Source organism: Delphinapterus leucas, chromosome 6 (assembly GCF_059928025.1).
Source record: "Delphinapterus leucas isolate spDelLeu-1000000601 "Yukka" chromosome 6, BTC_Dleu_Yukka2, whole genome shotgun sequence".
Lineage (NCBI taxonomy): Eukaryota > Metazoa > Chordata > Mammalia > Artiodactyla > Monodontidae > Delphinapterus > Delphinapterus leucas.
The window spans coordinates 71,528,098-71,551,045 of record NC_143134.1 but is presented as its reverse complement, the minus strand read 5'-3'; the positions used below and the strand labels follow the sequence as shown (position 1 = coordinate 71,551,045).

General features: G+C 42.4%; 1 protein-coding gene across 4 annotated transcripts in view; it reads right to left on the bottom strand.

Annotated features, from left to right (window-relative positions):
• The window catches only part of LOC111174638 (histone-arginine methyltransferase CARM1-like), a 286,474-nt gene that overhangs the window by 111,103 nt on the left and 152,423 nt on the right, over positions 1-22,948 (bottom strand). For all 4 annotated transcript variants that reach the window (XM_089913251.1, XM_022573594.2, XM_089913253.1 and 1 more), the window contains exons 3-4: positions 11,832-11,938; positions 10,761-10,865 (exon numbers count right to left, since the gene is read on the bottom strand). In XM_089913251.1, coding sequence (XP_089769377.1) covers positions 10,761-10,865; positions 11,832-11,938 — 212 coding nt within the window. The remainder of the gene's footprint in view (positions 1-10,760; positions 10,866-11,831; positions 11,939-22,948) is intronic.

Sequence of the window (22,948 nt, the reverse complement as noted above, 5' to 3'; positions counted from 1 at the left end):
CTACCACGTAAGCCTTTGCTGCATGATCTGTGATTTACGGGACTGAGGCTAAGAAAATGGTGCTACTTAAACAAAATTCAACATGTTTACTGACATTTTTCTGTGATTCTGTCTTTTCCGGGTTTCTGAACTTCTAAATTCTAAACCTAAGTCATCACTCTGGAGTTGAGTGTGTCAGTGCCTCAGATTTAGGAAATCGAGCAAAAAGAAGATACAGGCACAAGCTCTTAAGTTCATCAATGCCCAATTCCTGGTTCAGTGCTGGAAAAGACCAGGTTCTAGTACAGCAATTTAACTCCTTTTTACTGACTTTATCCTATTTATCCACTTACATTTTTATCCTGGAAAGCAGATTTTAAGACAAAGACATCTACTTCAGAAGTTACTGTTGCATAGAGTCTTCTATATAAGCCTTTAACAAAGTCAGTCATTGCTCCAAACTGGCCCTTCCTTCATGGCACTGTCTTAGAGGGAATGGGAAAGGTTTAGAAATTCAACCCTAAGATGTTTCTGAAATGCCTTAACTGTAGTGGGAAGAGAATCCACCAGGCAGAAGTTCACAGTGAGTTAGCCAGTAAAACCATACCAGTGAAATATTGATTTGTTTCAAACCTCTTTTTTTCCTAGTTCCCTCCCATGCAGAGCTGAGGCACTGCGAATTTCACCTTAGCAATCTGTCCCTTCTTTAATGATTTTGCAAGAGTGGCATCTGGTATGATAGTCATTAGTGCCACTTACCAGATATTTCTGGTTCTCCTTATGGGCACATGGTAGAATTGTATCCCTTGCTCTCTGGGAATTAGGAGTGACCACATGGCTTGCTTTGGACCACGTAATGTGGTCAGAAGTGAACATGGGTCCCTTTCAGGTGGAAGATATAAGAACAAGGAGTGTGCTCTGCCACGCTCCGCTTCCCTCTGCAACAGGGACTAGTCATGTTTCACATGGAGGCTGCTTCCTCAGCCTGGGTCCTTGAGTGAGAATGAGACAAAATGCAGCCCTTCGCTAACCTATAATGGATTAAATGAGCACGATATAAAGCTCTATTGGTTTGAACCACTGAGGTCTGGGGGTTGACTGTTACAGCAGCATAACCTAGTTTACCCTAATAAGCCCAGTTAAGTGCCAGTGATTTCTGATTCAAATTTCCCAGTATGTCCGCAGAATTCTGATGCTGTGCTGAGATTCTGGTATAGCAGTTCACTGAATTCTTATAGCCACCATGTGTTAAGTGTTTTTATCCCATTTTAAAATTAACCCCAAAGAGATTAAGGTCACATGTCAGCATCTTGAAAGGTACAGAGACAGGCTTGGAGCATAGATATCTTGACTAGAAAATCCATCTACTGCATTAAAGTCCCTAGCTCCCTCTTTCCCAAATGCCCTGAAAGTCTGTGATCGTTGTTTATTCAGTCTTCTTGGCTCTCCTTGAAAGCTGCACTTTGCTTTCATACCAAATGAAAGCATTTTCCTCTGCTGATTCTGGCATCTTTCTCCAGTACTCTTACAGGAGCAGATTTTATTCAAGCTCAGGAGAATCCTGGCACAGACACACCATCTGCTTTACTCACATTCAGGAAATCTATGTGGACACCCCCTTAGAGCTTAAGGGGCCAAAGAGATCAGTTAAGACCAACATCCATTTTCTACCTCTTTCTCCTCACCTGTATTATAGAGAATTTATCCCAGGGATGAGTTTTTGTGATATATGACCTAACGTGAACCTTGGCCTCGATACTAGGTCGAATAGTGTCCTCCAAAATTCATGTCTACCCAGAACCTGTGAATGTGACCTTATTGGGAAATAGGGTTTTTACAGATATAGCAAATTAAGATAACGTCATACTGGATTAGGGTGAGCCCTAAATCCATTGTGACTGGAGTCATTACAAGGAGAGAGAAATTTACATTAGAGACACAGACACATGGGGAGAATGCCATGTGACAAAGAAGAGATTGGAGTGGTGCATCTACAAGTCAAGGAACACCAAGGACTGCCAGCAGCCTCAAGAAGCTAGAAGGAGGCGAGGAAGGATCTTCCCCTGGAGCCTTCAGAGGGAGCATGGGCGTGCTGACACCCTGGTTTTGGACTTCTGACCTCTGGAACTGTGAGAGAATAAAATTCTGCTGTTCTAAGCTACCTAGTTTGTGGTAATTTGTTATGACAGCCCTAGGAAACTAAAACAGCCTCCAAAGTCCAAGCCATAGGGAAACACACACACACACACACACACACACACACACACACACACACACTAGACAGGCAGAGATATATAGATGTATCAGAGATCATTTTTCACTATCACATCCTGCCCCCATACACGTTCCAAAGATCATAGAGATAAAATAAAATATCAGTTTGATTATCAACCTAAAACATATAGAGAATGGCTTTATGTTGCTCCCCAAATCACTGTGCAGTCCCGGCAGATGTGAGTTCGCATATAGCTCTACCACTTAGCAGTCGTGTACCTTCAAGCAAGTTAGTTAAATTTATGTAGCCCTGGTCCCTTTTCTATACTATCAGGCTAACAATATATCTTGAATTTTTTTGTCGTGTGGTGTGGCGGGCGTTTACCTTTCTTCTGTGCCTCTCACCATCTGAACCCCCTTCCTGTGCTTGGAGAATGTCCCACTTCTGGGGCAGCACCAGCCTCCCACTTGGGAAGTTACAGGTGTCTGCTGCTCTTTTCCAGCATCCCTGAAGCTAAAGCACAGGCATGACCGGGGGCTCTCCTGATAAGATGCACCTTGCACTGTGAAGCTGACAGTGTGCAGACGCAGGACAGCACAGAATCCACTCAGGTGCGGTCATGGCCACCTCCCGGTTCCAGCAGCACAACAGAGAAAGGTTCTAAGGACAACACTCCAGGGTAGCAGCGGGTGAAGCCTATGCAGGTTGCGGTGCCCACGTCTGGCTGCATGGATGTCTCCCAGAGATCAATTCTGCAGCATGATTTTGGAAATTATTTTTCTCCTTGTAGCCTCCACGCCTAGCTCTCTGATGATCCTATATCCTTTTCGGAAATTCTTTTTTCTTTTTTTCTTAAATTAGCAGAGTTGGTTTCTGATGCTGGCAGCTTAGAACCCTGACTAACATGCAAGGATTAAAATGAGATAAGATATGCAAAGAACCTAGCAGGAGTCGTGAGTTACTTCCTTTCTTCCCACTTCTCTCCACAGTTCTAAATGAGGATGCTGCTGTCAATGGTTAACAGCACTCAGCAGCGAGATGTGGAGGATTTGAAGAATGGATAAAGATACTGTGGCATACGCACACAATGGAATACCGTGCTGCCTTAGAAGAAAGGAGATCCTGCCATATGTGACAGACGACATGGGTGAAGCTGGAGGACATCATTCCAAGTGAAATAAGCCAGACACAGAGGGACAAATACTGCATGATTTCACTCATATGAAGCATCTAAAAGAGTTAAACTCTTAGAAGCAGAGAGTAGATCGGTGGTAACCAGGGGCTGGAGAGAGAGGGAAACAGGAAAGTATTAGTCAAAGGGTACAAAGTTTCAGTCATGCAAGATGAATAATTCTTGATCTTCCCTGGTGGCATAGTGGTTAAGAATCCGCTTACCAATGCAGGGAACACGGGTTCAAGCGCTGGTCCGGCAAGATCGCACATGCCACGGAGCAACTAAGCCCATGTGCCACAACTACTGAGCCTGCGCTCTACAGCCTGTGAACCACAACTACTAAGCCCACGTGCCACAACTACTGAAGCCCATGCGCCTAGAGCTTGTGCTCCGCAACAAGAGAAGCCACCAAAATGAGAAGCCCGCGCTCTACAACGAAGAGTAGCCCCCGCTCGCTGCAACTACAGAAAGCCCGCACGCAGCAACAAAGACCCAACGCAGCCAAAAATAAATAAATTTATTTTAAAAAAAGATGAATAATTCTTACTTCCTAGACATCTATTTCACAGCTTAGTGCCTACAGTTAACAATACTGTATTTATTCCTTAAAAATTTGCTGAGAGTGGATCTTATGTCAAGTGTTCTTATCACAAAATAATAATAATAGTTATCATTATAAATAAAGAGGACAGGAGGAAACTTTTGGAAGTGATGGATATGGTTATGGCCTAGATCGTGATGATAGTTTCATGGGTGTATACTTATCCCTAAACTCATCAAGTTGTATACGTTAAATATGTACAGCTTTTTGTACGTGCTTCATACCTCATTAAAGAGGTTAAAATTTTTTTCAGGAAGCAAGACCTGTTTTAACACATGCCAGCACGACTACCCGGCAGGCCTGTGTTACAGCCTTGATTCCATCAGTGATTAAGGTTGGGCCTCATTAGTGTGCCAGGTTAACCAAATAAAGCAGTAGCAGTGTTTTAAGGTCAGAGAATTTCAGAGCAGGATCAGAGATGGACTCAAGGACATTCGACCAAACTGACGATAAGTCCACACCAAAGAAAACTCAAACTGGAAGAGCCGGAAGCTCAGGCTCTGCAAATCTGAGTATCAGCTGACAATCTGAACAGGTTGCTTTGCATGTTTGTTGTAGTTATTTATGTTTTCTTTTAAGCTTTCAAATCCCTGAATCCCTTCTGCCTAAGCCAACCCTCACTTCTGGATGCACTAAGCAGCTCTTGCCACTGGGAATTCTCTCCTTTAGTGAAAATGCTGATTTTAAAAAAATAATAAGCTCCCGGCTCCTGCTTACTCTCACAAGTTTCCAGCAACTGGTGCCCTGACAAATGAAGTGTCAAAACATTTCCAAATTAAAACCCTGCGGCTCACACAACCCAGTACCCTCAGCAGGATGGACTTTCCCTGCTTGTTCCAAGTGCACATGCAAAAGAAACTAAAAATAGCCATATGGCAATTAACAGAAACTCTGAGGAGGGGGAGGGGGTGGGTTCCAGCAGCCTCAGTTTCCTGGATAGATTCCAAATGGGGTTCTCAGCCAGCAGTGCCCTGGCCAAGAGAGGATTTTCATTAAAACTGCATGGAGGAGGCAGAATGAAGAAATCAAGATTTGAAAGATTTAAAATTATTGCAGCGGTAGAAACTATAGCACCATCCCCAAGACCATCAATAATAATAATACTTGCTATTATGGACTGAGCTGATATTTTAGGCAGTATACTAAGCACTTCCTATGCATTGTATCATCTTGATCCTGCAAGGACTCTAGGAGGTAGCTGCTATGCTCACAGATAAGGAAATTGAAGCCCAGAGACTTTAGATAACCTGTTCAAGACCTCAAGGCACACAGGATAAAGGTCTATGGCACATGCACAGCAGGTGGCCAAGCTGGAGTTTGAACTCAGCTCTCTGGCTCCAGAACTCATGCACATAACCACAGTGCAATGCTGCCTCATACCTGCATGGGGATGTTTAAGTAATCACAATGTTTTCACTCCACCCTTAAGCCCAGCGAAACACAAGTCTCTCTTGGCAATTTAAACCCACCTTCCCATGGCAGTGCCTTTCACAGGTTATGTGCATGGGCTCTAAAGTAAGGTTAACTGGGTTCAAATTCTGGCTTTCTCAGTTATCAGTTGTATAAAATCAGGTAAATTATCAACATTCCCAGGTCTCAGTTCTCTCATCTCTAAAATGGCAAAAATATTAGTCTTTATCTAATAAAGTTGTAATGAAGATCAAAGGAAACTGCTATAGACTGAATTTTTGTGCCCTCCAAAATCCACACGTTGAAACCCCAATCCCCAATGTGATGGTATTTGAGTATGTGGCCTTTGGGAAGTAATTAGGTCACAAGGGTGGAGCCCTCATGATGGGATGAGTGCCCTTATAAGAAGAAACAGAGGAGAGCTTGCTTCCTCTCTCTCTCAGCCATGTGGGGATACAGCGAGAAGACTGCTGTCTATAAGCCAGGAAATGAACCTTCACCAGACACCAGCTCTACAGGCACATTGATCTTGGACTATGAGAAATCAGTGTTTGTTGTTTAAGACACACTGTCTATGGTATTTTTGTTATAGCAGCCTGAACTGAGACAGACACTGTATGGAAAGCTCTCAGCATGGTGCTTGCAGATACCTGAGTTGCTCGATAAATAATAGCCATTGGTATTGATCATTCTAAACCCATGCCCTTTTAGGTAACCAATTTCAATGAGAAAGAACACAAGAGCTTAGTAAAAAGGTAGCATCCTCCATGGACTGAGGGGTCATTCAAGGAGGGTCTTCTGTATGATGAAGCAAACAGAAAAGGAGTTTTAAACATTTTGGATTTGTGGTGGATTTGATAGATTTGGAGTTAGTGTGACCAACTATCCTAGTCTGTCTAGGACTGAGGGGATTCCTGGGACATTAAAACTGACACAATTTGTTCCTTCAGTTTCCAGTGGGGAGGAGATACTTACTCCCAGGAGTGGGCAGTACTAGAAGCAAGAGAGGTCATCTCCCCTTCCTCTTTTTATCTCCTAATAGGAGTGACTTATCTGGCTGGTGATGCTGGAAAATGGTTTGAGCTTGCATAGTGCTGGTACTTGGAAAGGGCCAGCCTGCCGATCCTCCACCCAAGCATGTGCTCTTGAGTCCCCCAGGTGGAAGCTTGCTGGGCAGGCTGTGGACTTGTCTGGGGAGACCACATGTTCAGCATACCAGTGAGAGGAAAAGTTCAGTTTGAGGGGGAAAAAAGGGGTAGGAAGCCTTATGTGGATACAGGCCCAAGCCCCATTCTGCAAACAGCATTACCAAAAATAAAGCTGATAGTGTGATTTCTACCTGACATCTGTGTCTATTTCTAAACTGGTTCAGAACTCAGAGGGGAAAAGGGATATAATTAATTATCAGTCATGTGATTAATTATCACCTTCATAAACCCCAACAGATGGATGCCTATTTTATTTCATTGGCAGAAAAACCCATTTCAGGCTGGCAGGAAAAAGGTATTTTGTAGAATCAAATGAGTTTAGAGGTGGGAGTGACCTTAGAGATGATCTGGTCCAATGTCTTTGTTTTTACAGATGAACGACAAAATCTATATGAAACTCTGTGAAAAACTCATCAAATGCAAGTAATTTGGGGGAGTGGTCTTTAGAAGCTACAACCAGAATTAAAAACAGATTATAGATAATATAGAAAATAGAAAATAGATTATAGATTAAAACTAAGCAATTTCGGGACTTCCTTGGCGGCCCAGTTGTTGAGACTTGGCCTTCCAATGTAGGGGGTGTGGGTTCGATCCCTCGGGGAGCTAAGATCCCACATGCCTTGTGGCCAAAACACCAAAACATTAAAAAAAAAAAAAAAAAGAAGCAATATTGTAACAAATTCAATAAAGACTTTAAAAAATTGGTCCACATCAAAAAAAACTTAAAAAAAAAAAAAAGCTAAGCAATTTCAGAAGGAGAGAAATTTCCCCAAATAAAAGTATTACAATCAACAGTTGAGAGTTGAATTATTTTAATTGATGAGAAACCTGTAAGACTTAGGTCAGTAAGACTGCTTATCCACAGCCTTGAACACCAGGTAAGGTGTCAAAAGAAACAAGCTTTTCCCCTCCATCCTCACCTTGCCTACCTACCATAACCTGGTCATCTTCATTAGGAATGCTTATTACTTCCTCACTGTTCACCAGGAATGCCCCACTGGCAAAGCAAGGGTCCTGGTACCTCAAGACATATGAGACCCTTTGGTCAAGCATGGCCATTTCTGGCCTTATCTTTTTCTCTTACCAACACACTCATCCACCAGAGTACCTACATTTGGCTTTTTGAAAATGTCCAGTTTTGCGTAAGCAGGAGAAAGCCCACTTTACCCTGACTCTCCCACTGAATACAGCTATAAAACCTGGACGGAATGCATGGAGCAGCTACTTGAAGCCTCTGAAAAGTCAATGGTAGCAGGGAGACTGGGAAAGAGGATCAGAACCTGAAATACTACTGATCCATACCCCCTTACCCTCACCCGTGGCCTGAACTCAACACACCAGAAATGGACACCAGGGTGCGGGCAAGAGAGCTGCGGGAGGTGTCCTCTGTTCCGGCTCCAGCTGCGAGAAGGGGAACTCCGAATGTTCAAAGAGAGTGTGGAAATTGTTCTTCCCTTGCTCTTCTTTTTTCTTTTCCTCTCCCCTCCCCTCTCCTCCTCTTCCTTGCCCCCCTCCCTTTCTTTTCCATCCCTTTCCTCCCTTCTTCTATGCTCCAGCCCCCAGAAACCTTGTGGGGGTCGTAGCATCACATCAGCCCAAACTATGAGACAGAGGAAACTCTCTCTGCCTTCAATGGTGCCATAGTTCCCAAAAACTGGGGCCAAGCCCCACTGCTTTTTTCCCCTCTCTTTGTCCTCTCTCTGCTTGGCGATACCTAGGCGAGACGTGCACGGCAGAGTGAGCTTTTTGTCCAGAGACTCAAAAGGGGTCCCAGGGAACCAGAAAGTATCAGGGAGATCATGGAGTGGAAGGAACTGGGCAAAGAAACCCCATAAAGTATTTTTTAAAATAAATTCCTGTACTCACCCCTCAAACTATACATGCATGGACCTGATCATTAGCACATCAAAACTCTGAGAACTCTGCCTAGGTGCCAGACTGACCATCCAGTGACATGCACATGGAACAGAGCCCAGCTGCACTGCTAAGGCTCTGAAAAGTGAAATGACACGGGAACCAGAGCCCTTGGAAAATCAACTAGTGGCATGGAACATGCAGTCCGAACCTAACCAGGTTGAATCCATCCTAAATCAGAAATATTAACTCTCTCCATAGGCTTTAAACAAGACCCAGAGTCTCATAATATTCAAAATGTATGGAAAACAATTTAAAATTCCTTGGCATAGGAAGACTCAGGAAAATATCAATTCCCTGGGAATAGATAAACAACTGAAGCAAACACAGCAGTGACACAGATGTTACAATTATCTGGCAAAAACCTTCAAGTAGCTATTATAATAAAGCTCCAAGCAGCAATCATGAACACTACTGAAATCAAGGGAAAAATAAATAGTCTCAGTCAAGAAATGTATGACATAAAGAAAAGCCAAATGGAAATTCTGGAATTGAAAAAATATAACCAAAATTAAGAATTCTCTGACGGCTCTATAGCAGAATGGACATGACAGCAGAAAGCAACCCACGAGCAAATCAACTTCTAGCTGGGGGCCTATTTATCACTATTTTTTCGTGTGTCTTCTCTCTACTTTAATTAACTATTTCAGCATCATAAACCACAACACAATTTAGTGGTTTGAACGAGAACCAATGTATTATTTCTCCCAGCTCTGTGAGAGGGTTGGGCAGTTTCTCGGTTGGTCTTGCCTAGACTCATTCATGTTCCTGCATTCAGCTGGAGGGCTGGTTGGACAGGAAGGTCCAGGCTGGCCTCAGTGATTGGCCTGGCAGTTGGTGTTGGCTATTGACTGGACTGCCTCACTCCTCCAAGTGACCTCCCAACCCCCAGCAGGCTAGACAGGGCTTCGTCACAGTATGGTGGTCTCAGGGTTCCACCAGGGTGAGCCCAGAAGCCACAAGGCTCATGAAGGCCTAGGCTCTGAAACTCACACAACGTCACCTCTATCACATTCTGTTGATCAAAGTACATCCCAAGGATTGCACAGAGATAAGGAATAAAAAACTAAACTATCTCTTCATGAAAGGAGCAGCTGTACAACTTCACAAATGGGTGTGGATGCAGGGACTGGGATCCTTATTTCAATGTTCTACCACATTCCTCCTGGGGAATTAATGCTGCAAATCTCAAAGGCCACAGGTCTACAATTACTATGGCAATAGAAGAGACTGTGAGGCCCAGAGAAATCTAGTGTTTGCCTAAGATCACAGAGCTACTTAAATGGGAAAATATGAAACTAGACCCCATGACTGCTGATTCACTGACCAGTGATCCTGTTTCTGAGATGAGCTGTATAGTATCTTGAACACCTCGGCTGTTTAACAGGTAGGAAAATAAGGGACAACACCTGCACAGAGTGTTAGCAATCGTTCACCATTCGGATCCATGTTGTGAAGGAAATAAATGCAGGCACTTGTGGAGTCCATAAAAAAAAAACTGAAATAAAGTGACACAATAAGGGCTATTCATTATGTAGCAATACAGCTCCTAACCTGTCCTGTGCCCCAAAGCATAGTGCATTTAGTCTCTTGAGTTCCTGGCTCTCAAAACTTAATTTCTTTACTGAGGTAAAATTCACATAACATAAAATTAACCATCAACCATTTTAAAGGGTACAATGCAGCGGGTTTTGGTACATTTACTATGTTATGCAACTATTACCTCTGTCGAGACATTTTCATCACCCCAAAAGGCAAGCCTGTACCCACCAAGTCCCCCCCCCCAGCCCCTGGGAACCACTAGTCTGCCTTCTCGCTATGGATTTCTATTCTGAATGTTTCCTATAAATGGAATCATATGTGCTTTTGTAGCTGGCTTCTTTCACTGCATATGTTTTCATGGTTCATCCACATTGCAGCGTGCATCAGCATTACATTCTTTTTATGAATAATATCAATATAAACAATATTCATAATATTCCATCAAATGGATATACCACATTTTGTTTATCTATTGGTCAGTTGATGGGCATTTGGAAAGCTCCCACGTGTTGGCTACTGTGAATAGTGCTGTCATGAACATTCACGTACCAATAGTTACCTCAACACCTGCTTTTAATTCTTTCAGTTAGTTAGGTATACAGTCAGAAGTGGAATTTCTGGGTCGTATGGTAATTCTATCGAAGCTGAATGCTCAGCCTAGTTTTTGACAAGGCTTCTTCAAATGGTTTGAGATTAATAACCTGCCGCCACCATTACCTTATCTCTAAAGTCAGTGTGGTTCTGGAGGATGGCTCTGTGGTAGGTGGCTGTCCTCACAAAATCTTGCATCATGTTCTGCTGCTGGGAAAGGCAGCCATAAAACTGTAAGGGAGAGAGAAGGACAGGGAGGGTAAACACGCCACGAGGCAGGACCTTCAAGGGTACTTGGCTCTTACAGCCACCTGGGTCAAGGCGGGCTTGGTCTAACACAGCGGGGGGCCGAGGCGCTGGGACACCCAGGGCCTGTCCACACTGGCCCCATTTGTAAGGCCCACAACTCTAAGGAGACCTCAGAACTTTGATCCATACAGCGGATTCAGACCTAGATCTTGACCAGATTGGTGCCCAGGGTCCCCCCTCCCAAAGCAGAGGCTGAGAGAGCACAGATCAAGAATAACAGAGGTAAGTGAGAGAGAAAGGGGCCAGGGCCAAAAGGGACGGCCCTGATGAGTCCCATCAGCCTAGAGAGAAAGATGGGCCTTGGATAGAAATCCCAGGAGAGGGTGGGGTGGGGTAGAAGGCAGTGACGGTGGTGATCCTGAGGCAAGCCGGTTGGGTGACGTGGTACATATAAATCCATGAGCATCGACAGTGAGTAATAAATACCATCATTGTAATGGCCACCATTTGGTAGAGTTTTCTATGTGCCAGGCACCATGCTAAGTGTTTCACATACATCCTCTAATCAAATTAAATCACCACAACAAATGAAGTATGTTCCTCAGCTGAGGAAACTGAGCCCGAGTCCTGACAACTCGCTAAGTGACAGAGACAAGATCCCAATCCAGGTGATGCTGGTGCTGCTGGTCAGAGGACCACACAGTAAAAACCGCTGCACTCTCGGGACTTCCCTGGCGGTCCAGTGGTTAAGACTCCCCGCTTGCAAGGCAGGGAGCATGCGTTCGGATCCCTGGTCGGGGAACTAAGATCCCACATGCCGCACAGCGCGGCAGAAGAAAAAGAAAACACCGCTGCACTCTCTTCTCCACCCACCGCCTCGCCCAGGTATATTCACAGGTGTGTGTCACTCTGAAACGACTCAGCTCCACCTGGGACCGCTCCCCTGACCTGGAAGTACTGTACGGCAGACGCCTCTTCTGTCCGCTGGCTGAACACTGAGTATTCCTTTTCCTCATGCCGGCATCTTTTCAAGGTATTTGAAAATGCGCTGAATTCTGCAAGGAGAAGAAAGCAGATCCATTTCTACATCTTGGAAACCACGGCACTCACTACTGCACTCTTCACAAAATTCCAACTGAGAAGCTATTAGAAGATGAAAACGGCGTGTTCACCTCTGACCACACGCATGATAAGGAACGGCGAGGTGGGAATGGGTACTACTCTGAGGTGTGACACCCTTATTTACACTTGTCAGACATATTTGCATTCAGAAATGTCAAGTTTGAGACCATAAGGGAACACAGGCAGAGTCCGGGCTCACTGAATTCTCCTGGTACGGTGCTAACAAAGTTCATAGGCTTATTCTCAGTATGTGCTCTGAGGAAGGTGATTGTTGATGATATGAAAAATAAAATATATGTGAATACAAAATATATATGTATATAAGAGAGTATATATATAAAATCTCATTCTATCATTATAGTGACAAGTTTTCTTTGTTTTCATATTTAGTATTCCCTAAGTGTATAGAGAAAAGGTAAAATAACTGGGGATATGTGTATACAAGGGAATGCTTTCTACTGTGTGAGGAAAAAAATACAGAAGTGAAGGCTCAGAGAATACCAGAAGTGATATCGCTAATAGATAACACAGCATGCACAGTGGCCAAATTCTGTGACTTCCGCCTTAGAAATGTCTCTCAAAGTCCTGCCCAGTGGTCCTCGCTGCCTGGCGTCTCTCCTCTCCACTGCTGGTGCTGTGACCGGGTCTCTCTCCTACAGCCCACGTGGGATCCCTAACGCCCACCCAGTCTGGATTCACCATGAGCTCCAGTCCCTCACGTCTGTCCACCCCTGTGTGCGCGCCCTCCTCGCCCCCATTTCCTGCACACATAAGACCTGCACTACACCCTTACGCGCCCACCGTGCTGCTGAAGCGCTTACACATTCCCAGTTCAACCTGGGCCTGGCCTGGCTTCTTGACTTTGAAACCCCTGTCCGTCTCTTCTGTTTGGATTACCTTCTGACATGAAACTCCTATTCATTCTCCAAGATTCAGTTCAATGAGCATTTCTTCACTGCTGTGTTCTACAACACCCATAGGCAGAATGAACTGCTGCAACACAGGGGGCCTCAACACTTGGCTACAAACCAGAATTCTTCTCTAGGAAGAATTTTTTAATGTAGACGTTGGACCCTCCACCTATACTGAGAAATTCAATGTTCTGGTAGTGGGGAGAAGGCATCTCTATTTTTTTCAAAAGCCTCCAGTTAGTTTTCATGTGTAGCTAGGGACCAGAACCTGTGCTCTCATCTCATGCTCTCAGCTTACCATCTTATTTCACATTTTACCCAATTTCTCAATGTTTAAAGTGTCCATCTCTCTCTCTATATCAAACTCTTTCAGGGCATGGTTTGGGGGCACGGTGTCAAGCCTTATTTATCTCTAGTCTTCAGAACATAGTGCTAACATAACAGCCACCCAGTAACAGGTTGAAAATGTGAATTCAATAAATTTGGGGAAATGATAAATGAACTTGGTGAAATTGTTTCAATTCATCTGTCAATAGATGAATGGATTAAGAAGATATGATATATATATATATGAATATCATTCAGCCACGAGAAAAATGGAAAACCTGCCACTTGCAACACCACGGATGGACCTTGATGGTATTATGCTAAGTGAAATAAGTCAGAAAGAGGAAGACAAATACTATATGATATCACTTATATTTGGAAACCTTTTTTTAAAAAAGTCAAACTTAGAGAAAGAGACAGTAGAAAAGTGGTTGCCAGGAGCTAAGGGGTGGGGAAAATAGGGAGAGGTTGGTAAAGGGGTACAAATTTTCAACTATAAAATGAATAAGGCCTGAGGACCTAATGTATAACGTGGTGACTACAGTTGTTAACATGTATTATATAATTGAAAAAAAATTTTTTTTGGCTGCATTGGGTCTTCGTTGCTGTGCGCAGGCTTTCTCTAGTTGCAGCAAACAGGGGCTACTCTTCATCGAGGTGTGCGGGCTTCTCACTGCAGTGGCTTCTCTTGTTGCAGAGCACGAGCTCTAGGCGCACAGGCTTCAGCAGCTGCAGCACACAACCTCAGTAGTTGTGGCACGGGGGCCCTAGAGTGCGCGAGCTTCACTAGTTGTGTCGCACGGGCTCTGCAGTTGTGGATCACAGACTCTAGAGCACAGAGTCAGTAGCTGTGGCACACGGGCTTCGTTGCTCCATGGCATGTGGAATCTTCCCAGACCAGGGATCGAACCTGTGTCCCTTGCATTGGCAGGCAAATTCTTAACCACTGCGCCACCAGGGAAGTCCCTATATAATTGAACTTTGCTAACAGAGAACTTAAATGTCCTCAACAAAAAAAGGAATAATAAAGTAAAATAAAATACAATAAATTCTCGGATACACTGAAAAACAAAGATGATACTGGATACTATTTACCCAGCTCTAGTCTCCTGGCACCTCTCCAATTCCCTCTGAGTTCTCAGAGATTGCCAGCAGTGGCTTGTGTTACCCCTCTGTGAGTTCTTTGAGTCCTGGGCATCTCAGCTGTTTGGGCTTTCAAAGCCTATGGTAAACTCACTTGTGCAATAAATAGTCTTTTGAATATTCTCTACAGTTTCAAGGCTCTATCCTTTGGGGGAAACTGTACCTTTAATACAGCCAAAAGTAATGGCTGCCTAATTTAGTGAATAGGATGTGTGGTGAGTTGCAAAGTACCATTTTGGGTTTAAAAGCAAAATTTTGATAAAGTAATAAGGATAGTCTGCTTGTGCACCTCACCAATTGTCTTCAAAGCAAAAGGTGAAAGAGAAGCTCCAAAGAAGTTTTGTGTTACACCAGCATTCATGCAATACATAAATAGCCTTCCAAAATCAATACTAGTTTGGATGTATTGGCTCTGTGTTTGCTATTTTTAAAAAATCCAATTGTATTACATTATACACACTATAATCACCACTCTGTAATCCTGGCACAGGGACCACATTTGATAAACCAAAAATCAGGGTCTCTAGTTTGACCAGTTTGGGATGTATTTATGGGATTTAGCAAATTAGAAGTCAGATACTGGCAAGTCCAGGAATCAACATCAATTAACTCTTGACTATTGTGAATTCTGTCACGACGGCTGCCAAGAGAATGTTCTCTTCACAAGTCACCCTTACCTTTATTTTAATGCTTAAATTACTGTGTGTAAATAAAAGAAATGTCTGTGTTTCCACCTGATGTATAAAGATAGAAAAAAAATCACATTTTAAAAAGGAAAATAAATTTAATTGTTTATTTCTCCCCTTTCCTCAGTCTCCAGAAGAAAGGACTCTGGTAGCCACTAAAGACACTGTCTTAGTCCGTTTGGGTTGCTATAACAGAGTGGCACAGACAGGGTGACTTATAAATAACAGAAATTTATTTTGATTATAAATTTATTATGATTATAAATGAACTGTTCAGTTCACTCATTTATAATCAGGAGAGACTGTCTAGATGTTGGGGCAGCTCTATGATTTGGGTCTGTAACATGTAATAACTGAATTCAGTACCCTAGTTTTATGTTAAACTATCAGGATTTTCTTGATAAAAGTTAATCCCCCTGCCTCCCCAGCCTACCTGTATTTCTCTTAATGACTTCTGGGTCCTGAGCTCCCTGTGCAGCCTGAAGAAGGTATTGCAGTCAGAACCATGTATTGATGATAAAAGCCTCTGGTAGCAATAAAAGTTGTCCTTAAAAACTGTTCTGGAGGCTGGAAGTCTGAGATCAGGGTGCCAGCACGGTCAGGTTCTGGTGAGGGTTCTCTTCTGAGATGCAGACTACAGACTTGTGTCTGTGTCCTCACGTGGTAGAAGGAGCAAAGGAGCTCCCTGGGGTCTCTTTTGTAAGGACGCTAATCTCATTCATGAGGGCTCCACCCTTATGATCTAATCAGTTCCCACCTATACCTGAGACTGCTATGCGTTTCTCTGGAAACACACACAGAATATATCTCTATAGGAAATTTCCTGAAATTCAATTTGCATGTATCCAACTTTGGGAGCAGGAATGAAGAAGGTATGGAAACTTTTTAATGTGAATATTATGTTCCTCTTCATTAAAAAAAGAAGAAAAGAACAGTAATACTGACATTTAGGCATTCAGACGGTGAATAGATTTTGACTTAAATTGCATCATAACCAAAGATAATTGATTCTGCCAGTGATACCTAACTAGAACTTTTTGATTAATTAAACTTTCACTGCCAACTGGGCCCAAATACTTAAGTTCACACACCTCTGATTAGGGAATAAATAGGAGAAAATAAACCCTTGATTCTAAGGACCATGAAACCAGGAGAAGCAGAATTGAATGGGGGCACGTGGTCAGTTTTGTTCCCTTTTTTGTATACTGACTATAGGAGAATAGATACCTTTTACTTCCTCCCCAGTAAAAAGACCTTAATCTGGCAAATTTGAGCTGATGGACTAGAAGAATTAAGATGGGTTATGTGTAAATTATTCAAGATAGTCCAAAAGCAGCTCTGCAATAATGTCTACAGTCTGACTTTTTAAAAAAATCCATACCATGCTTATCATATTGTCAGTTGTGGATTTTCCAGTATAATTTGGGGACATGTGGCCAGAACAGCTGAGGCAGCCAGACAGGTATTACCCTTTCCTGGCACAGAAAGATGCTACATCTTGGTAAATAAACTCTGTACGGCAAGCACCACAGACAGTATCACTTGTAAATAGTAGCTATTTAAGAGAAGCAAGCAAACAAAAACAGATCCCTTCAATCTGGTCTTTTAGGATTAACAGAACAGAAAGGAAAGGCTGTGTCTGAGTAGTCTTTAACTGATCCTTGAGTATAACTACATGCTAAAATTGAAAGTAATGGTTTGTCAAGAAAGAACCTAAGTCAAGTCTGAGAATCAAAGTGGAATAGTTAGAATCATGGCTGAGGCATGGAACTGTCATGTCCTTGGTTAATATCTATATGATAGAGAAAAGTACATCTATGTATTGTGCTGAGAAATGACAAAACACGATGGCTTACAGCCAGAGTAGTTACAATGCCAGTTCCACCAGGCCATTCTCTTCAGAAACAGTGCGGATAAACGTGTCCTTTGAAAGGAGTTCCCATTTTACTCATAATCCATGCTGTGTCCGAGGTACTTGGCTTTTACTAGCAATTGAGGGTGTTTCCCTATCCTTATCTACTCTGCCCTCAGACCCCTGGGAAATACCCCACAGGGATCTCCTTATTCCAGAGCAGTGGTTCGGAGCCATATCCTCCCACCTTTTCTGCTCTAAGCAGTTAAAGGAGACAATATGCAAATGTGAATACCATTTAATTTTTTTTTTTTTTTTTTTTTTTTTTTGCGGTACGCAGGCCTCTCACTGCTGTGGCCTCTCCCGTTGTGGAGCACAGGCTCCGGATGTGCAGGCCCAAGCGGCCACGGCTCATGGGCCCAGCCGCTCCGCGGCATGTGGGATCCTCCCGGACCGGGGCACAAACCCATGTCCCCTGCATCGGCAGGCGGACTCTCAACCACTGCGCCACCAGGGAAGCCCATCCACTTAAATTTTATTATGTTCTCAACAGCTGGCCTTTCTTTACTCTCCTCTGGGAGTCATCCTGGCTCTACAGAATTAATGGCATCTTTCAAACAAATGGTGCCTGCAGATCAAAAGTCTCCTCCATCCAAAAAAAAAAAAAAAAATGTACTCCTTGCTAAAATGTTTTCCAAAGGCATAATCACCTGCTGGATTTAAAGATCCCTTCACTCCTCTTACCAAAAGTCTCTCCCTCTAGTTTGGAGAACTGAAGAAGAGAAGATGGGTTACTATTACTGCATCTTATTTTGGAACCTCCAGTGAGCATTACCATAGACAACGTCTGTCCCCCCCGAAAAATCACACCTAGTCTCCAATGTGATGGTAGTTAGAGGGCAGAGCCTTTGGGAAGTGATGAGACATAAAGTAGGTCCTCTGAGTGCCCACCATAGATAGCATTACTATAAGACACTGTAGGTTTCTATTGTACACATGAGAAAACTAGAAAAATGGACAGCTTCCCCAAACTTCAAGCTAGTGCTTTTGTCTCCTCTTTAAAATAAATTTGTTAGCATTTCTTAAAAGCAATTGCCAATCAACCTCTCTTAAAATAAATATGTTTATAAGCTCTAAGAAATCAAATGTATTTATTTGGCTTTGCTCTCCTCTCAAAGCCTTACAATTAGCAACCAAACCTATAATTCACAGCCTATGTAATACTTAACTAAAATTATTTTTGTACAAACAAAACATTAATACAAAGCACTGGGAAGGGCTATTTGGGAGTATTCTGTATATCTGTCACATCTCTAAATATTAAGAATCTTATGCAAAATAACTGGATTACAAATCTTGTCAAATGTCAGAGGCAATCTACATGCATGTCTTTAACCAATTTAAACACTTTCTGAGATGACCAGCAGTGACCAAGACATTAGTAAAATAGTGAGCTTCACCATTTATGAAAGTAAGGACAGTTTGCTCATTTGTCTCATTTGTCTGAATATTGAGCCAGCTGCCTGATCCCTGTGGGATCCTAGCACACTTGCCCTGACACTCCACCCATCAGCAAGGCAAGACCAAGATCTGAGAACTGTGTGGTTTCCAATAAGCAGAAGGATCAGGGGTCAGCCCTGGACAGAGGGATAAGTCACTAAGCCAAAGCAGGAACAAAATTCTAAGGAAAGGATATCAGTGAAAACTCTTTTGTTGGCAAGAGGTGGAAATTCAAGCTTAAACCCAGCTTTTGCTCCCAGAGCACACTGCTGTGTGAAAGGCTACTACAAAGCAACTGATCTAACATTTCTGGTCCTATAACATGCTGAATCCCTGACTCTGGGGCAGCTACCAGCTCTATTTTCCTGTCCATACTCCCTAAGAGTTTCCGGCCCTGCTCATAACTCCTGATGTTCTGTTTGCACTATTAGATCCTATATCTTGTCCAGCAGATTAGTTAAGAATGAGCTGCTGACTAACGGGTCACTCAGCCTGGACCAAAAGACCCAGATACTAGTAAACAGGATAGGCTCTGGGGCTCCAAAGAGGAGTGATCCTACATCTTGGTTTACCTGGGACATTCCAATTTATGTCTGCCATCCTGGACAGATTACTGATCGCATTCCCTCTCACACTCAAAGAGTCCTGGTTGGGATGATAAATCACTGAATCACCCTGGCTACAAGATGATGTAGTCTTAGGGGAGGTAGCCAGGCAGTGACCGTACAAGAGGAATAGGCAGTTGAGAGAGATAAGGACACAGAAAGATGCAGATGGGGAAGACCACACAGATAATACCTGTTTCCCCACATGGTTTCAGGATACTCTGTTTCTCTGTCCTAAATGTCATGAGACATTTCCTTATGACATTTGTCCTGAGCTACTCTATGTAGGTAGCCTTGACTAGAACAGAAATCTCCCACTTCACAAGAATTTTTTTTGTTTCTTTGTTTTTGCTTACTCATTGCCAGTTGACTCAGGTTTAAGAGTTTTTTTGGTTTGGGTTTGGTTTGGTTTTCGCTTTTACTAACAATTTTATATATTTTTATGTTGTACTCATTTCAAGTGTTTTTTTTTTTTAAATCTACACCATACTTTTCTCTACCTTAGAGGTGAATCAGTCTCTTTGCAACTGGGCTCATTTCTACCATTATTTTTGAACCAATTTCAGTGAAGACCCTCCCATATGTGCACTACTTAGGATCAAGACTGAATTCCACAAAACCACCTAGTCATCTGAAGGTCAACAGACTTGCAGAAAGACAAATGGTACCTCAGTTCACTAAGTGAGGCCAGAATGCACCTTCTGGAGCATTTAGCATATATTCAACAGAGGGACTAATTTACTTATGCGGCTGCCCGAGCCATTATTCAATTAGCTCTCATGGCTTCCCAAGGCCTCTGCATGCCTCCCAGCAAGCAAAGCAGCACAGGTGAGCACCAAACAGGTGGCATCAGGCACATTTCCAACTTGATTAGATTTACACAGTTTTTAAAATGATGTTTAACAACTTAAACCAACATTTTTACAGCTGCCTATGCCATACTCCCTACATTCCCAAAACAGTTAACTTTAGGTAAGCATTACTGTAACCCAACATGAAACTTAAAAATTTGAAATAGCAGACTGTACCTTCAGTACATAATGTTTGGGGCACTTCACTTTGCCAAGTGAAAACTTAGCGTAATAACTAGATACAAAAATCTCTCTGGGCCTTCTCTTTATATATTATCTGTAGACAAATGAGACATAAATACCCATAAACTCGGCTGAGAAATTCTGTACCTGTTGCAAGGCAAAGGAAAGAAAGGACTTTATACCTGGCAGACTTGAGATTTCAAGTTACATTAAAAAAAAAAAACAATTTCAGATGAAAAGTAGCACCTTTTGGTTTTGCAATACAACTTTTAAGATCTAGCTCTCTTTCCATTCAAATATGGATTTAACAGTAATACTACATACAATACTTATAGGAAATTAATCTTGCCTTCATTTTTAGAAAGCAAAATGCACCTACTATGGTTTTCCCAATGACATGAACCTGTAACTGGTTAAAAGCATGGATGTGCATGTGTCTTCTTAGCTCAATCTCTTTGCTTTTCCCCTGTTTCCTCTTTCACAGTTATACAGCTGGTCCACTGTGTGCAAAATGACTGAGCAGAGGCTAAATCCAGCCTACAGGCACTTTTAAACCTGGCCATCATATGTCTTAAAAATCAGAAAAGTAAATCTCACAAGAAATGTGAATTTCTGGCTAAAATTGCACAGCATGAAATCCCTGGGTCTGACTCGCTCTGTGGCAACAATCACATGAGGGAAGTAGCTGCTGCCACCTTTTGAATGAATACGAGATTTCCAGTTCACCACAGCTGCCACCATTCTTTCTTATTTGCAACCAGCTCACTTCATGCACTTCCATGACCTGCCTGGGCTCTGTAGGCATTTGAGTCTGTGATCCCATATCCCCAGGGGTCCATTGCAAAACTCAGTGGACAGCAAGTCTGCAACTTAAAATATCAACTGCTTCCCTTCAATTTCTAAGCACCATGAAATCACTGAAGCTAAGGAAAATGATAGCCAAACACACTTTATCATGCTATCTTTCCTTTTTTTTTTCTTTTTTCCTTTTTTTTTTTAACATCTTTATTGGGGTATAATTGCTTTACAATGGTGTGTTAGTTTCTGCTTTATAACAAAGTGAATCAGTTATACATATACATATGTTCCCATATGTCTTCCCTCTTGCGTCTCCCTCCCTCCCACTCTCCCTCTCCCACCCCTCCAGGCTGTCACAAAGCACCGAGCTAATATCCCTGTGCCATGCGGCTGCTTCCCACTAGCTATCTACCTTACTACGTTTGTTAGTGTGTATATGTCCATGACTCTCTCTCGCCCTGTCAAAGCTCACCCTTCCCCCTCCCCATATCCTCAAGTCCGTTCTCCAGTAGGTCTGCGTCTTTATTCCTGTCTTACCCCTAGGTTCTTCATGACATTTCTTTTTCTTAAATTCCATATATATGTGTTAGCATACAGTATTTGTCTTTTTCTTTCTGACTTACTTCACTCTGTATGACAGACTCTAGGTCTATCCATCTCATTACAAATAACTCAATTTCGTTTCTTTTAAGGCTGAGTAATATTCCATTGTATATACGTGCCACATCTTCTTTATCCATTCATCCGATGATGGGCACTTAGGTTGTTTCCATCTCCGGGCTATTGTAAATAGAGGTGCAATGAACATTTAGGTACATGACTCTTTTTGAATTTTGGTTTTCTCAGGGTATATGCCCAGCAGTGGGATTGCTGGGTCATATGGTAATTCTATTTGTAGTTTTTTAAGGAACCTCCATACTATTCTCCATAGTGGCTGAACCAATTCACATTCCCACCAGCAGTGCAAGAGGGTTCCCTTTTCTCCACACCCTCTCCAGCATTTATTGTTTCTAGATTTTTTGATGATGGCCATTCTGACTGGTGTGAGATGATATCTCATTGTAGTTTTGATTTGCATTTCTCTAATGATTAATGATGTTGAGCATTCTTTCATGTGTTTGTTGGCATTCTGTATATCTTCTTTGGAGAAATGTCTATTTAGGTCTTCTGCCCATTTTTGGATTGGGTTGTTTGTTTTTTTGTTATTGAGCTGCATGAGCTGCTTGTAAATTTTGGAGATTAATCCTTTGTCAGTTGCTTCATTTGCAAATATTTTCTCCCATTCTGAGGGTTGTCTTTTGGTCTTGTTTATGGTTTCCTTTGCTGTGCAAAAGCTTTGAAGTTTCATTAGGTCCCATTTGTTTATTTTTGTTTTTATTTCCATTACTCTGGGAGGTGGGTCAGAAAAGATCTTGCTGTGATTTATGTCAAAGAGTGTTCTGCCTATGTTTTCCTCTAAGAGTTTGATAGTTTCTGGCCTTACATTTAGGTCTTTAATCCATTTTGAGCTTATTTTTGTGTATGGTGTTAGGGAGTGATCTAATCTCATACTTTTACATGTACCTGTCCAGTTTTCCCAGCACCATTTATTGAAGAGGCTGTCCTTTCTCCACTGTGCATTCCTGCCACCTTTATCAAAGATAAGGTGTCCATATGTGCGTGGGTTTATCTCTGGGCTTTCTATCCTGTTCCATTGATCTATCTTTCTGTTTTTGTGCCAGTACCATACTGTCTTGATTACTGTAGCTTTGTAGTATAGTCTGAAGTCAGGGAGCCTGATTCCTCCAGCTCCTTTTTTCGTTCTCAAGATTGCTTTGGCTATTCGGGGACTTTTGTGTTTCCATACAAATTGCGAACTTTTTTGTTCTAGTTCTGTGAAAAATGCCAGTGGTAGTTTGATAGGGATTGCATTGAATCTGTAGATTGCTTTGGGTAGTAGAGTCATTTTCACAATGTTGATTCTTCCCATCCAAGAACATGGTATATCTCTCCATCTATTTGTATCATCTTTAATTTCTTTCATCAGTGTCTTATAATTTTCTGCATACAGGTCTTTTGTCTCCTTAGGTAGGTTTATTCCTAGATAT